The 18,402-nt window shown below is 36.6% G+C and overlaps 1 protein-coding gene across 1 annotated transcript in view; it reads left to right on the forward strand.

Moving 5' to 3' along the window:
- LOC110110367 overlaps positions 1-18,402 on the forward strand; it is a 44,049-nt gene that overhangs the window by 16,534 nt on the left and 9,113 nt on the right. The window contains exons 4-6 of the mRNA XM_020841797.2: positions 817-954; positions 1,061-1,204; positions 11,194-11,271. Coding sequence (XP_020697456.1) covers positions 817-954; positions 1,061-1,204; positions 11,194-11,271 — 360 coding nt within the window. The remainder of the gene's footprint in view (positions 1-816; positions 955-1,060; positions 1,205-11,193; positions 11,272-18,402) is intronic.

Here is an 18,402-nt window from a genome sequence, read left to right on the forward strand (position 1 = left end):
CTCAACGGTGTGATTGTAGTCGCAAAGTCTCCTCCCAATGCTCTCGCTAAAGCTTAGTAAATGTTAGGAATTGAGTGCGCTTTCTATGCATCCTAGATCTCATTGTTAGATTAGGGATTACATTGGAAGCTACTATTCTGTGTTGTTGTTATTTTCTTGATTATTCTTGAATGTTCAAATTTCGGCGCATGTAATTTAGCCTATGCAATATTAACTTCCTCATTGTTTGATTCGCCGTGGATAATTGCTAGTAATTTTAATCCAAACTTATTCTAATCAACGAGTTGTGCAAGGCCTAAGCGAAACTCATAACATTGCATTTACGTAGTCCTGCATCACCAGGCCATCTAGCATAAAGCAAGCATGATTTTCTTTGTTAAGTTTTTATGCTCTTTTTTTCCTTTCGTTGCATCCATGGAACTATTCAATAGAACTTAATCAAAACAGAGAATGTTAGGGCTGATTTCTAACTGGAATTCTTTTCCTCCACCAACTAGTTTGAGATTTTAATCCTGAAAATAATTTTTCCGTGTTATCATAAAAAGGGAAACAAGGGCATCTGTGAAATTTGTATTTCTCCTATAATACAACATATGGGTATAACAAGACTTATTAGCCCAACTTTATTTAGGAAGATTAAAACTATAATTGGTCGAACTATTAAACCGAGAAATACAAAAAATTCTACTTGATCCAATATGGTTCAATTAATTTGTCAGTAAAATTAAGCATGTTTTACCTTCGGAAAATGCTTAAAAATGCTTTTTTTAAGCATTCTTGTCCGAATTAAAATTTTGCTATGGCACCCTCCTTTAGGTTCCACAAGATACTGAAAGAACGGAAGAAAAATCGCTTGCAGAAACTTATTCTCTGCTAATTGAGGACGGGAGTTCCAATGGTTATAAGAAAACAGAGGGAACTGATGCAATTACTACGTTCTTTCAAGATAAAGAGGTTATTTCATGGCAAGAACGTTTACCATTACATATCATTGTGTCCATTCAATTTCATTTTGTTACTTCATTATAAATTGCCATTTCATTTGATTTTTTAATTGAAGGCTTTCACGGCCAGCTCTGATGATAACAAAAAGTCTGATGACGTAAAGTTAGTTCTTGACTTCATAGAAGCTCTTCATATTGCTGAGAGAAGGCAAGCTGAGTCAGATGCCTACATCTTCACAGAAGAGAAAAGGAAGATGAAGGTATGTTACCTTTTTCTCCAGCCTTCCTTTGTTTAAAGTGAAATGATGAAATTCTTATCTTTTTCACATTGTGGTTCTGGCAATTTGTTTAGAGTTTTATGAAATGAGTAAAGCATCTAGAAATGCATTCGACGAAGTTCAAATGGAATAATAATTAATAGCCAATCGGGCTTTGTTAGCAAATGTCTGTTATTCTTTCTTTTTTTCTCCATTATGGAATATCATTGCCATATCTTTATTTTTCACTAAGGGAAAATCTATTATGGACTTTATAAAGATTTTTGTTCAAGGAGCTATTTAGGATATTTCCTGGGGTGGTTGTGGGTACCTGTAAAAGCTATTGTAGAACAATTGTGAGGTTAAGTAGATTACTTTTTAAAGTGTTTTGGACATTATTAATTTTTTTCTATTAAAAAAGTTAGACATCAAGTTTCTTACAACCAGTGGTGGAGCCAGAAAATTTATTTAGGGGGACTTAAATTATTTTTTGTTTAAATTTTCCCTCAACATTTTTCTTCTGAGCTTGGGACTGGCATAGACAGTTTTAAATATTTTTTTTTTTCAATTATTATCTAGAAAGGTATAATATTAAATATAAGATAATAAACAACTTACAATTTATAACATCTACTATTCATATTCTGAAAGAGTTTTCATTATAAATACAATCTTCATTGTTATTCTCATCTACAGTTTTTGATGCATTTGAATTTGATGATTGTTTGAAATATCTCTCCATGGACGTTACAATCTATAAATTTGAAACAAGAGGCCACCGAACTTCTTAGTCAACTAAGGACTTGAAAAGAGCAACATGAAAGTGACTCGCAAACAAAATGTAATTAAAAATAAAAAAATAATATATAGAAACTCGTATTATGAAAAATGTGAACACTTGAAATGCTACTTTTGTAGTGATAAATAAAGATAAGACTTGAACTGAAATAGGACTTACAAGGGATATGTAATGAACTCACCAACAAGCATGAACAAAATTTCCCCTTTGCTCCTAGAAATCGCTTGAACACTCAAAAAATTTAAGGATGAATACAATGACTGAGAACAAAAGCAAACTAAAAAGGGCTTCTATTTATAGCTGAAAAAATGATTATCTGTGGGCCCTAGCTAAATAAAATATAAGTCACATGCGTTCAAGAGATTTCTATTCGTGACACTTGAACTAGATTCATAACATACGCACAAGCGAATAGAATGCGAGTAATACAACGAAAGACAGCCTTTATCCCCTTCTGTGGGAAGAATGCAAGTAATAATAAACTCAAAATGCAAAGTCTTGTGAATGAGACTTTTATACATCTCAAATTATTGTGTTCTTGTGAATCATTTCCAAACAAAAAATAACGGTCAAACCTGTTGCATGCCACAGGTGTGTATGAGTGTCCGAAGTGACACATGCTAATTATTAAAAAAGGAGCTCGTAGATGCCTAGTGAACAAATAGTTCATCCTGTTAACAAGTAGTGCATCCTATGAATGAACAATGCACTCTCGTGAATGAATTTTTTTCCAAATGAGAAGGTGTTGCATTGTTGTGTGTCATGGGCTACATAACCATTTTGACAAAGTGTGGAGGATGCATCAAAACCAAAATTGATTTTATCCATGTGTTGACTAATTGTACATTACGACAATTTTTTATGTACAAACACACTGTGTAAACACACATGATTATGCAAGTATTCAAGTGCATCACATAAGCACATCAAGAAACTTACAAATGCATTTTGTAAGTGCACTAAGAAGTATACAAGTGCACTACACGAATGCACTATCAAAAGATGTGTGCAATATATCGAACCATCAAAATCAATAATCTTGCATATGATACAACTAAATTCATCAAAATTTTGAATTTAAAGTTTGAGAATGTTGCATGGGTCAAAATAAAATAAATTTAAGTTTGACCTCCCATCGAGAAGTGTGCAAACAGTCTAAAAAATGACCTTATTATCTCTCTAGAAATTTTACAAACTCTCTTTTAAAAATCAAACTTATCATTACATGATACTCTTGAGCAGGTCATTTTATTTATAGGATAAAGTTGTAAGTTCTATAGTTGAAGTATGGTTCTCCTCGTTAGGATCGGAGTTGACAAGACTTGAATCTTATGAGAGATATAATAGTAATAAATTTTAAATAGCTTACCTGGAAGAATTATTTTCAAATCTTATTTTAATGAATGAATAAATGGTTGCAAAAACTAAGATGATGTTTGATTTTTTAAATTTGCATTAGATCACCATTGTATTTTATTAAAAAACAATTATTATAAAAATACAAACTCTTAAGGTCACTGCTCGTGACAACTCTAAAAGTTCATATTTGAACAATCCTTTATCAGCAAATGGGTATATAGGTGACAAAGTTCAAATGACTAAATGACATTTTTAAATATTTTGATGAAAGCTATGTTTTAAATATTTTGATGAAAGCTATGTTGAAAGTAAATCTCAACTTAAGCAAATATTATTACAAAAATACCCTCAAATCATGTACAAATCATTTTAGGCTTGAATTCAAACAAAATGCGAGAATATTAGGAGAATTCATAAAAAAATTAAATATTTCAAGAGAAATTAATCCCTAAAACTTAAACTAAAAACTCATTCAATTTCAACAACCATGTATTAAGGTTGATAAATTTGAGGATTATCTCAGCTCACAAAGAGCAAATATTTTGTCGAGCATATCACTATTATTCATTTTCAAATGACTTATAAGGATGTTGCATGTGTCCTATAACCATTAGTATTGTCACCAAATGGCACAACGGGTAAATGGTTATGTCCAGGACCCTCTGACCTAGTGGTTTTGTCACAAATGACTAAATAAAGTTATGGTCATAGCCAAGGCCCGTTATTTATCTAGTAGCTAAAAAAATTCTGGAGCAATAAATCATAGAGTACACTTGATTGGGCACAAAATTTTCTATTAACCTCTTAGACAAATATTCATCCAAGATTTATAAGGTTCATTTAAATGATGCAACCCATAGCTACTCGTAAGGATCCTTCAATTAGTTGAGAGAGATTGCATTCTCTGACTAAGTTGACTATAAATTATAACAAAAGGCGATAGAGTTATGATATCCTGATCGAGTTCATCATCATTTCCTCATCAATCATTTTATGTATAAAGTGATAAATTTTAAAATGTGTTTAGCTTGTAATGGCTAGCCTTAATAAAAGATTATCTCTTGCTATTGGAAGGGGCAATTAACCATAAGATCTTGTGCTTGTGTGAAATATAGAATTAGATTATAAAGCTATCGAATTTGGGGTGGAATTTTTTATTGGTATCTTATGTTCAATTTAACCTGGCTTTTGAAAATTTGACCCAGAAACCAAAACTCTCTTAGTAGTGCCCGGGTTGTGAACTTTTGAAGCCCATAGATTTCTGGTAACTTTGTTGGGGAAGACTTCTCATTTCGTTTTTGGCTAGTTGTTCATTCACTATAGTAGTAGTTAATAACAATAAAGTTACATTTTAAAATCTTTTTTTCAATTAACATCCCATAAATGTTAAAATTCTCGTTTGAGCATGGTTCTGAATGTTTATAATTATTACATGAAGCTTGCTTGGTTAATGCAATTTGACATTATCTTACCTCTGCATTTTATAACTGTGGGTTGTTATGTAAATACTGATTACTCATATTCACCTTTAATTTATGCATAATGGATCTTAGGAACCCCCCTTTCACCATACAACTTGGATGTGGATCCACCATGTAGCTCACCAGTGTTGTTATTAATATTGGAGATGATGGTGCCACCATACACTTTGGTAGATGTAAATTTTTATTTCTGCTACCATGGCTTTTATTGTTCCGGTTCATGATATGCCTATGTGAGGCTACATTGGAAGGCCTCATCCTATTAAAGCACCTGCATGACTTACCAAACCTGCACATTAAAGCTGTCACTGTTGTAGAGGTCCCTCAGAAGAGGAGGTTAATCTTTGAAAGGCTATCCAATATAGTGGCCCCAATTATGAAGAGAATTTTCACTGGCTGGAAGATCTCTGCCATACTTATAAGCATTACCATCCTTCCAACTGAGCCTTTTGCATTCGAAAGGTACAATGCCAAAGCTTCCTCATTTGGAGGAAAATTGTCTAGGAGGCGGATGAAAAGGAGAAATGCTGAGCTACAAGTATTCCATTCCACAACATTATATGGATGAAAAATATCATATTGGTATTTGGGAATTGTATTTGAAACAATAAACAAAAATTGATTTCAAAATGAATCCTCTTAAGCATTCTTGTAGGGTTTTCTTAGGAATAATTTTGGGTACATTGTATGCCATTAAGAAGTTGAGATTGACTTGAACAACACCAAGACGATCATTGAGATTCCTTCATCAAATGATCTTCGCCAGCTTCGCTTTTTGCATGGACAACTAGCATTCATTGTGTTTTGTATTAAATATGTCGAGCATATATTAATTATTTATCAAGCTGATGAAAAAAATGTTCGCTTCAAATGAGATAAATAATGCAGAAAGTGTTTGATAGTGTTGCGGAATATTTGGTAAGTCTGTCCATCGTTACAACATTGACCTCAAGAAAACCTCTTATTTTGTACACATTAGTATTAGAAGAGTCTCTCACTGCATTGCATACACAATATGAGGAAGGTAAAGAGAATGCATTTTATTACAACCAAAGATTAATAGGAACATAAATATGATATTCCGTAGTTGTGAAGAATTATTTGACATTTATTTTTGTCGTCCAAAAATTTTGTCAATACATGCCTTTTCAGAATTACCTTGATCTTAACAGTCGGTCCGCTAAAGTTCTATGTGAATGTATTGCCTTTGGAACATGCATGTGACTTTGCATTTTGATTTATTATTGCTTGTGTTTTGTTCGCTGATGCAAATGTCACTGATCCGATTATGAGAAGCATAAGTTGGAATGCTTTGCGTGCTTTTAAAATGACGTGATTTCTGTCTGTGATTTGCATTTTGTTCATATGGCCCCATAGAGAGTCACTTCTATAGGAGCTCATTTTGATTCTTTTTTTTATTTCAAGTTTAATTCATCTAGTATGTTCTTAGAAAAATTGAGTGTTAAGGAGAGTTTGTTATAGTGCAGTTAAGAAGCTATGTACTTGCAATTGAGCTCTGAAATTCATCACAAGTACTCTGTAGGTTCAGTTTGTGTTCTGTTGTTGCCACTCAATTTTTCATGTGTGTATAGTATAGTTTTCTTCTCTTCATTTTTTTTTTTATTTTCTCACTTGTATGCATTTAGGCTATGTTTGGGGCAGCTTTTTTTACTGCTTTTTAAAGCAACTTTTTAGTAAAAAAAATTTAAATTAAAAAAAAAATTATACTAGAAAGCTATTTTATAAAGCAGTAAGAAAGATGTCCCAAACAAAGTCTTAGTTTGTTTGTTTTATTATCCATAGGGTTCTTTACTTTATTCTTTTGTGAATTCTATCCAAATCAGGTTCATTATGAATTTTTTCAGCATCTTGATGTCTCTCCATGTTGAGGCTTTTTTAGACAATGTTTAAAAAAGTGTGTAATATGGTATCATGAGACTCCGCTGTTCTCTATCTCACTATGTTAAGAAAGATTTGCATGAGTGTTTGTGCATATACTAAAAAATTTGCAATATTCTTTGGTCGCATTATAACAATGCACACGAATACTTAGAATGAATTCCCTACCATGCTAAGAAAAACACACACATAGCTTACCCACCACATCGCGAGCGATGCCCAAGAGTTTCTTATGCCGTGTTATGAAAAACATGCATGGGTTTCTCTCATTGCATCAAACACATTACAATTATGATTTTGAGAATTTTAGGTGTTTAGGAGTTTTTTTATCTTGTGCAAGAGGCAATGACGACAACAATGAGGCGAGACGAAAAATTTGTGAGGGTGAATGTTGGCAATTAAAAGAGAAGCATAATACTAAGTTAAGTGTGGCAGAGATGATGATGCTCAGGTGGATGAGTGGCTTTACCCTTAGAGATCGGATACGAAATGAGCATATATGTGAAAAGGTTGGAGTAGCTCCAGTAGAAGATAAGATTAGAGAGAGTCGCCTTAGATGGTTTGGTCAAATAAAACGGCGGCCTTCCAATGACCTGGTTAGGAGAGTAGAGGTATTAGATTTGACTTATGTTAAGAAAGGTAGAGGCAGACCTAAAAAGACTTGGCTAGAAAATATTAGGAATGACATTTCTTTATTAGATTTAAACGAGAATTTGACCTTTAATAGGACACAATGGAGAAAAAGGATTCATGTAGTCGACCCCACATAGTGGGATAAAAGCTTGATGTTGTTGTTGTTGGTGAATTTTTTAGCTTCTATCTTTCTAGGGAGAGAAAGGGGAGAGGGAATGTGGAGAGAGGCAAATAGAGAAAAGAGAGGAAGAGATATAGAAAGAGAGAGAGAGAAAGAGAGAGGTAGAGAAATAGAGATTGAGATAGAGGTATAGGGTGGCAACAACAGCTGGTTAGGGCACGACAACGAATTTCATTAGTGCCTTCTATCAGTGAGCTCTTGCTCGTGACTTCCTTGCTTTGTTGTTGTCAAGGGTTCTAGGGTTTGGGTAAGAGTTGGAGGGAATGATTAGATAAAGAGAGAGCGCAAGTGGGAGAACGAGAGGAGAGTGTGGTTCAATTTCATGAATATGATCTTATGTATATAAAGACACTGCTTCAATAGCATCATATATTTATTAATATTGTAGCTACAAGTCATCTTTTGCTTCGAAGACTTCTTCAAAAGTATTGATGAATTATCTTTTCTCCATTTGAATCAACCTCAACTATATATAATTCTTTCGGTTGTATGGGTTCCACAACTTTAGAGGACAAAATATTGATTTTCTTAGTCCCAGTAATCATTGACATGATAATCATAATAAAATAATTGTACTCAATATCGAAAGATCTGTGTAAATCTTCAATGTTTTAAGAGGCTTGTAGCTTAATTCATCTCTAATTTGTCATCTAAAACCCTTAGTAAAATTGATATTTGCAACATAATAGTGTAGATAAATAAAATTTAGCTACACTACTTGTAGCCTAATTCATCTCTAATTTGTTGTCTAAAACCCTTAATAAAATTGATATTTGCAACATAATGCTGTAGCTGAATAAAATATAGCTACATGTTGACCTCCATGCAATACGAAAAAAAAAGGAACGAAATGAAGCACATACCTGCTATAACCCATCGGATCCACAAAACATGCCCGAAATACCGTCAAAATCCCTGTGCATTCGGCGCCGTTAGCGTCTCCTCACGGGATTCCCGTATGAAGCTCCTCGATCGTTGCTCTCCAAGGCCTTTAAAAGCAACCGAACCCCTCTGCTTCTTGGCCAACCTCCCGAACTCCTTCTGATACCTCTGCTGCCACACACGACTCTTCCTCCTTTCGTCTCTTCCCCCACGCCTGACTCTGCCTTTTCGCCATTTCCGTCCGACCTCCGAGAGAGAGGGAGAGAGAGAGAGAGAGAGAGAGAGAGAGAGAGAGAGAGAGAGGGAGGGAGGGAGGGAGGGCACTCACCCTTACCCAAGCCTTCTCTGCCTTAGCTGAACTCCTCAAGCCGCTAATCCTGCTCCCTCTCCGACTCCTACCTCACCTGCCCCCTCCCCGACTCCTACCTCACGCGAGACCCTAGCCGAGAGCCTTCCCCGCCTCCTTCCACGACCCCCCTTCCACCTCTTGGATCGGAAGTTATAACACATTGATCTGAAGCAACAAAGGGTGCTCGCTGCTATGAAGGTTAACCTTTCCCCTTTGCACGCTCTTCGGCCAAATCCCGTAAATTTCCCAAACCAGAGAGAATATGATGGAGGGAGTGTTTATTAATTATAATAATCATGAGTAATTATTTGTAGTTAATTTTTTAATTATAATTAATTATTATTAGTTAATTAATTAACTATAATTAATTAATAAAAAAATGAAGTCCTCTTGCCTCGATCCACGCACCGATTGCCAAGGTATAACTCTTCGATCCCTAAAACTTCGAGAACCCGATTTCAACGCACTTCCTCCATAGGAGACACTTTTATAAGAATGATATGGTATATCTCATTCATAGGAAGCGGAAGGAACCGTAAGAGATGTAATGAGTTACCTACGAACTATGGTACAAAGCGGAATATTTATTTTATACATTCATATTAGGCCTTCAAGGCCTTAACAAAGAAAATTCATAAACAAAGATATAAAGCATACGAAATCAGATCCTCTGTCGACAGCCAGACAGAGTCGACAAGGTTCAAGCTACAAATGAAAATGCCCCCAAACACCCCGATGATGATCGTGTTGAATGTTTATCTCAAACGGAGGGGTTCACAAACATTTCCAAATGTCTCCCAAATATCCAAATGCTCATCAAAATCCGAACTCTACAAAAATCCCAAAATTCGAAAATCCAAAAAATGTTTAAAATTGAAAATCAAACCATTGAACGCTTAAAGCAAAATCCATCCACCCTCCGCAACAGTTTGCCGAGGTGGATAAATTCAAATATAACTTCAGCTCACAAAGAGTCAAATGCCTAGTCGAAAATATCACTAGGATCCATTCTCAAACAATCTCCTGCCAAATGGCACCGCAGGATAAACGGTTATGACCCGGGGTCCTCTGAACCAAGTGGTTTTACTGCCAAATGGCACCACGAAATACCGGTTATGACCAGAGCCAATAAGTTCTCTCTCGTTATCGGGAGGGGTAATTAACTATAGGGGCTTGTGCCTATAGGAAACCAGAACTCAGATCATAAAGTCCTCGCAAAATGAGGGCGAATCTCTGGTTAGTGTCTTATCTACAAATCCGTCTTCCTTCCAAAATTTACCCCGGAACTTATTCCGTTAAAACTCCCTCGCCAAAGAAAAAGCATAACAAATGCGAGCAGAGGTCAGGTCCGAATTTTCTTAGCCCACACTACAATACCTATAAAATATTGAATTTTTACTGAACCAAAAGTTCACAACCCATTGCAAAACCTCAAATTACATTTATAATATCTATTCCTTAGTCAGCAGCCCTAAGTTTTGATTTGATTAAACTATGCAGTGATGTAACGCCAATAGCGACAGAATAATAGTTTAGAAAATCCACAATTGGAAAAACAAAAGCATCGGCCATGCAGTCCCATTTCAGCGACAATAATACAAATAACAAGATGTATCACGTGCACAAGGCTATAGGAAGTGAAAGCTTTTGGAGCTGCTGCACCTTAATTCCGCTAACTTCTAGGAATGGCACGGACCTCAGAATCGAAAGCCAACACTCACGGATCAGTCTACCATTAATACTTATCTATGATGTAATAAATAAGCAAGTCAAGTTACGGTTCAGTTAACAATACAAGTCTAGCTTAATACCCATCAATGGAAACTATATTAGTTGAAAGCCCCAAGAATCGAACATCAACTGAAGGCTCAATAATAGTCACTAGTAGAACCAACAGAAAGCCCAAAACGGCAGGTAAGCTAATCCAAACCGTGAATCACATAAGCATTGTTTCCACTAAAAGCTACAACACTACATCCTACGACCATAGCCAAATCAAGATCATAAAGAGAACACATCCCATTCACATAGATGCATCATCACATACACGCTCCTAATGTTCTTAAACAGTATATTAAAATCATAGAACTTCAAACTACACATCAAACTATCAATCGCCAAATTATCAACTTGCTAACTTGTCGTAGCACATCAGATTTTTGCTTGCAATGAGTGTAATTACTTACATTCTCATCAGTTATACTAGTTGAGTAGTTGAATGTTTATGAGCAAAGTAATTTGCATCATACCTTCAATAAGGAGGAATTGAACAGTGAAAATCTGATTGAATTTTTAAAACAAATACTAAAATGAAAAGAAAAAGTTCATAATTCATATGGTTGAGATTTAGAATTTGTGCACTTATGCAGGACTTTTATTTTCATTTCAAGTAATTATATTTGATTTCAGGAGAAGTTTGAGAAAGAACTTAAAGATTCAAGGGCAAGGGAGCTCATGTATGCTGAAGAGGCAGCAATTCTTGAGAAGGTTTTGAAACTTCCAAAAGTTATTTTTTTAAATACATATTGGCATTCTTTTTGCTTGTCATTTATACTTTTACCTTTACAGATTTCACTTTTCAACTGCTTTCAATTGATTATGTGGGATTTAGAGTTATTAATTAAACTTATGTAGGTATATTTGTAACTAGAGATTCTTAATATTCTTCTTGGTAAAAATTTCCCCCATTGCTTTTATCCTTCGTGCAACTTAAAAAAGGATTTTTTTTAATCTTTGGTCATTGATTTAACTCCATGATCTTTTATCCTGAGTTTCTAAATATCGTTTGTATAGAATCATGGATGGCTATGGGTTTCCATTGCTCTATTTGCGCGGGCTTGTGCTTGTGATGTATTTATGTACGTATGTTTTAAATTATTTGCAGGTGTATATATCTTACATATTTGTGTGTAAATATGTAAATGTATTCCTGTTTGTATGCTCGTTTGAGTTGTTTCTATTTGTGCTGAATTTAAGTTTTCAGGTGTTCAGACCAGAAACAGTTGCTTGCTTGATAAGCCAGCTTAGCTTGATAGCAGATTTGAGAAATCAACATAGTAGCTTTGATGGCTGGCTAGCTAGACATATTGCCATATGAATCAACCACAATCTGGTGTGACTGTGAAAATGTGAAGTTAGATATGGGGTAAATCCCCGATGACATAGAGCTCCACCCTCCAATCAGGTTATAACAAATAATTACAAGTACAAAGTTTATCTTAGAAGCCCATAGCATGCAGAAAGCATAGATAAAACAGTCTTGTTATATTGTGACGTGAAAGCATGGCTATCATAACATCATGAACATATTCATTAAGAGATTAATTGTGTTATAATTTCATATAATTTAGTGAGGATGATGATCAAACATGATATGATATTTAGAATTGCTGGTATTATATCCAATTTGAAGAGAATTTATTAATTGTTTAAAAACCCTAATCATATTCCAATCTACTCTTTAAACTGAACCAAGTGGGTTACAATCGTGAACAGAGAACACCTTCTTTCCTTTGAGCATTTTCCTTCTGCACTACTTTCTTGTAGTTTGGTAGATAGAAAATCAGGAAGATCATTTATTTCTTCTATTATTGAGATTTGGTGAGGAGAGCAATTCTTCTTCTCTTCTCTCTCTCTCTCTCTCTCTCTCTCTCTCTCTCTCTCTCTTTTTGAGTTTGGTGAGATATTCTCCATTCCATTATAATTTCTTGTGAGAGAATTTGATCTGTTTTGTTACTCTCAATTTACACTTTAAAACAATTTTTTGTGGATTTATGTTTTCCTCTTTGCTCCACGGATGTAGGTCATTTTTGACCAAACCAAGTAAAGATTGATGTTCTCATCTTGCGTGGCTGTTTTTTGTTTCTATATCATTGCTTTATGTGAGATACTAGTTTTATTTCTCCTAGGTTAATCATATTGCTCTTTTTAGCGCTTGCAAAGGGAGTAAACTTGGGTAATTGCATTGGAACAAACGAGTTTCTAAGTAATCTGATAGGAAATACTTGAGTTCGCAAGTAATCCTAAGGTAATACTTGAGTTCGCAAGCAAACCTAAGCAAAACGGATGAGCAAACAACAGAATTTCTGCTGTTTACAGCAGAAAACAGCACAAAACCAGAGGAAAACAGATGAAAATATGGGAGAAAACCAAACAAACACTTGTATTCCACTATTAGAAGAATGAAAACATCAAAGATACAATTGTTCTTCAATCTGAGAGGAAGAACAACTCTCCAATCTCCGGCGATGCCAAGAGCCCAAAATAAAGAAAACCCTAGATCTCAAATTGTCATTCAAATTTAAGATGAAAACCTAACTGCCCCCCTAACTCCTAATTAAAGCAAAAAGGATTAATTAAAATTCCCTAAACAGCCCCCTTGATTCAAATTTTCCTTCCTAAAGCTCATTACAATAAATGCTTGGGCCCACAAGGGCTGCCGCCCCCTTCTTCCTGCTCTGGTTTCCCCCCCCCCGGCCCGCCTGGAATAGAAGAGGACCGGTCCAGCCGGCCCCTCCTGGGCTGGCGGCATAACATAACCATGTTGAACTTAGAATATGATATCACCAAAGCATTCCACTAGCACTAACAATTAAGAGTTTGAGAAATTAACTGGGAACAATGATTTCAATATTCAAAAGATGAGTATAATAACATCATTGTCTGAGGAGAGTTTACTCAAGTCTTTGAAGGGGAAGTATTCTTTTAAATGATATAGATGAGAAAAAGAGGAGATAGGATAGAAAGGCCTTAGTTGAATAATTCTCAGTTTGGGAGAAGAGGTACTTCGAAATATTTTCAGATTAGAGTACTACACAAGATTTGTGGGAAATGTTAAAAACTCTCTACATGATGAAATCAATTACAAATTTTGTCTATTTGAAACAACAACTGTTTACATTTCACATGAAAGATTATACATCACAACAAGAGCACTATAAACAAAGTTACTTTTGGATCTTTCATTTTGTTATGCTCTGTACCAACCAGCTCTGAGCACTTTGTCACCACTGTATTATATGGAGAGATCATAATTTTTATGTAAGAAGTAAAGCCTACCCTTCTATCATATAAGTCAAGTTGTAAAGAGAATGTACAATTGAGGGCTTATTTATGAGCACTTGTAGGAGCTTAGAGAAACCAAAAAGAAAGAGGAAGATTGAAATTAGCATTAAAAAGAAAAGTCTATGCAACACTATCAAGCTTCGTTTGGGACAACTTTCTTACTGTTTTATAAAGCAACTTTCTAGTACAAAAATTTTTAATTCAAAAAAATTTGTATTAAAAACTCCTTCATAAGCGGTAAAAATATTGCCCCAAACGAAGCCTAAGAGGCCTAGTGTAACAACCAAAACTCTTAACTATCGAGATATTGTCTTCTTTGGCTAAGGGTCTTATGGTTTTATCTTGTTGGTGTAACTTCCTATGAGGTCACCCATCCCAGTATTTCTTCGGGATGAGCATGCTTAACTGCACAGTTTCTTAAATGAAATTCCAACTATTACACCAAAAGACACATTGATATTTAAGAGTTTAGCTTCTTTTACTTAAGGGGTTTCACAATCTCCCCCACTTAAGTAACTAATATTCTCGTTAGTATCTGTATCCCATATTCATCCATTAGACAATTATGATTATCAGAGATAGCCACTACTACTTCAAATGGTGACTCCCACCATGTAGCACTTTGTTCCATACAAGGTTTAAGAGTTGGTTCTCATGGCGTAGCACTTTGTATTATATGACACTTAGTTCTCATCTTTCGATTGGTGTATTACTCTGATATCATTTGTAATAGTACAAACTCTTAATTATCGAGATAAAGATGCTGAAACGGCATCACAAAAAACTCGTAGTGTCCCTCGTGTGTCCTGAAAATCGTTTTCAGAACATCTTCCTACTTCATTCTGATTTGATGATAACCCGACTTCAAATTCAACTTGGAAAACACCACTGCTCCATATAGCTCATCAAGTAGCTCATCAATCATAGGAATAAGAAACTTATCTGGCACAATCTCCTTATTCAATGCCCTGTAATCTACACAAAATCTCTAGCTCCCATCCTTCTTCTTGACCAGTAGCTGGGACTGGACTAGAGAAAGGACTCACACTCGGCTTGATGATCCCTGCCTCCAATGTCACCACTTCTAAGCTCTTGAGCTCCACCAGGATCCCTCCCCTCACCTCTTGTATGGTCCTGACCATGGTCTTGAGAGACACCATGACTCTAGATAATCCTGCATCTCCCTGAATTACCATCCTCCTTCCCTCCACCTCTAGTTCCATCCTCAACGCTCCCCAATTTACCTTGGTATCTCCCAAGGTTTGTAGCTACTTCATCCCCAGGATGATATCAGTGCTCCCCAATTCCAAGGGAATGAAATCCTCCCTCATCTCAATCCCCTGAATAATAAGCACTACTTCCTTACATACTCCTCTACCCATTTCCACCTTCCCTGTGCCCATCATCACCCCATAGCCCCCGATGTCCACTAATTTCACCCTCAACAGATCAACAATCTGATTGGAGATAAAATTGTGGGTGGCCCCATTGTTGATCAACATCACCACCTCTATGTTAGCTATCTCTTCCTTCACTTTTATGGTGTGATTTGGGGTGAATCCCACCATGGAGTTCAGAGAGACTTCGGCCACGTCCAGATGCAGCTTCTTCTCTTCCTCTTCCACTAGCCCACTCTCACCTTCCTCTTCAACTTCCTCGTCATCACAGGCAGTGAGAACTTGAAGAGTTCAGTCCTTGCATCTATGCCCCGACGTGTATTTCTCGTCACATCTGAAGCACAATCCCCTTGCCCGTTTCTCCTGCAACTCCTCAGTGAGTCTCTTGAAATTTCCCCAAATCACCCTCCTCCAGTCTTCTCCTTCGAGGCTTCTCTCAGACTCCCTGGTGCTGGCCCCTTAAGAGCTAAGAAGGTGGTGGTCATCCTGTATGACCCCCTGAACTGCTGCCCTTAGCCCCCCTCTCCAGGTACTTTTGGTCCTCCACCAACTGTGCCAGCTCCATGGCCTCTCTCAAGTCATGTGACCTCATCACTCTTACTACTGCTTGGATCTCCGGTTTAAGCCCCTTCATGAATTTCCCTTCTAATATTTTCTCCGACAGTCGGTCTAGCCTGCTGGCAAGGTACTCGAACCTGTCATAGAACTCTGCTATGGTCCCCTCCTATGTTAGGGCGAAGAACTGCTCATAGAAGTTTCCTCCCCTACTGGTTCGGAATCGTTCTAGTAAATAGTCCTTGAGCTCCTTCCAACTCCAAATGGATCGCCTCATGTCCCTCCACTGGTACCACACCAATGCCTTCCCCTCCAAACAAAGCCCTTTCATTGTCAATTTCTCCTCCTTTGTCAGCAGTGGTGTTTTCCATCTTATATATCCACCCATGTGCGTCTTAGCCCTCAAAGATCGGCATATTCAGCTTCTTACTCTCGGATCACCTTTGTTTCCCCTGAATCATCTGTAGCCACGCATTCCTTGCAAAGGATGTTCTCCCCAAGTGTCATGCTCTACCCTTTGAAGCTCAAACCCAAAGCCTTCTTCAAAATCCACTCTCCTCCTTTCAAAATCAGCACCCCGGTGTTCATATACTGCACTTCTCCTTACAAAATCAGCACCCCTTTGTTCGTACCTTCTACTTATCTCCTCCCTAGAGAGCGGCTCTAGAGGAGGCATTCCATCTCCTCCATCCAGAATCTCCACTTCTAGATTTTGCCTCCCCTTGAACGGGTTCAGGTTTCCACCTCTCCCATGGCCGCCGGTGGTTTCCTTTTCTTCCGATGTCGCCGGTTGGGTTTGTCTTCAAGTAGCTTCAACAACATTTCCTCCACGACGTTGAACCTTCCATTCATCTTTTCATGGACGGATGCAAACTGATTATGAAAATAAGAAGTTTTATCTTCAAAATCTGATTTTAATTGACCTAATTCTCCATCCAAACTACCACTTTCCTTCCGGCCATTGATTCCCCTTAGATTGATGTGCGCTAATACAAATTTGATCGAATAGTGTAGAAACTTGCTGAATTTCAAAGAAATTCAGCAAAACGGTGCAGAATTTTCAAGCTTCGTAGAGAAATAAGAGGAATAATCACTTCAATTTCAACAGTAGAAGGAGAAAATAGCAAACCTATGCAAGAATCTTCAATTCAAGACGAAGATTTAACTCTCCAAATCTCTAGCCAAAGCCTAGAGTCCAAAAGCAATACCTACATCTCAAATTCAACCTCTAAATTCAAGATAACCCTCACCTAGCAAGAAGAGAGTAATTAAAGCAAAAGGACAATTACTAAATCTCTAAACAGCCCCCTAATTTCAAACTATCCTCCAATACAACACTAATTAGTGAGATTTAACTCTCCAAATCTCTAGCCAAAGCCTAGAGTCCAAAAGCAAAACCTATATCTCAAATTCAACCTCTAAATTCAAGATAACCCTAACCTAGCAAGAAGAGAGTAATTAAAGCAAAAGGACAATTACTAAATCTCTAAACAGCCCCTAATTTCAAATTTTCCTCCAATACAACACTAATTAGTGTCCCCCCTCCCTTCCCGGAGCATCCTATCTATTTCCCTGGTTCTGCCCCACCATTGGCCCGCCGTTTGTAGACTTGAACCGTGTTCATCCGGCCCTCCTTGGGCCGGCCTAACAGAGTTTTACCTCAAAAGGTGATCAAGCAATAGTGGGAAGTCACCTAGGATAAGAAAGGCTTCTATAGTGTGGTGATGCCAATGTTGACTATGGTGAATGGGGTGAAGTTGGTGAAGAAGATGAATGTCAATGGATGGCAAGGGCGTTCATGGTGGAGAAGGCATTTCAGTCCATTCGATAGAGGAAGATGAGGAAGTGGATGCAGCTGTGTTGGTACGGGCTATGGGAGATAGTGTTGATTTTTATTTATATTTTCAGTAATGTTTGTAAAATTTTTATAATTATAAAAATATCATGTTATATGATCTTATGTAATGAAGTTGGCTTGACTACAAAGATGATAAACAAATTAGCTGAGTTATAAGAATCTTATGTACTTGAATTGATTGAATTCAAATGGGTACATATTCAGCACTGAAGGTGAAGTTGTATATGTTTTCAGAGGTGTAATGATTTTGATTTGGGCAAAGCAGATTGACAATCTCTACTTCCTTATGGGCAGCAAAATAATAGGTGATGCATCAATTTTTTTTCCTCAGATAATTGAACTAGATTATGGAATATAAAAGTTTTGGCATATATTATAGTTGGACTTACTAGAGTCAAGCAAGATATTTTTGATTTCTGGAGCTTTAGAGTGTTGTGAGCATTATGTTATGAGTATGCATCACATATTGAAGTTTCCTTCTAGGTCGAATCCCGCCAGGGGGCAGCGCCCCCTTAGACCCCCGGCAGACTGGTACATTTTTGTATTCATGTTGTTTTATTATTGGTAGTACAAATAATTGTTAAAATATGTCCTATTGTTAGCATGACTAGTGGTATAAAAAGGAAAGATCCAAAGGTTCCAGCTTGCCTCAAATATGTTCTAGTGCGTTCCTTTCTATGTCCGTTTATTCGAACTCTCAAAGTATATCAAGAGAAAGGCTGCTCTTTTAGGCAACTCTATCAT

This window comes from Dendrobium catenatum, unplaced genomic scaffold (assembly GCF_001605985.2).
Source record: "Dendrobium catenatum unplaced genomic scaffold, ASM160598v2 fragScaff_scaffold_853, whole genome shotgun sequence".
In the NCBI taxonomy this organism is placed as follows: domain Eukaryota; kingdom Viridiplantae; phylum Streptophyta; class Magnoliopsida; order Asparagales; family Orchidaceae; genus Dendrobium; species Dendrobium catenatum.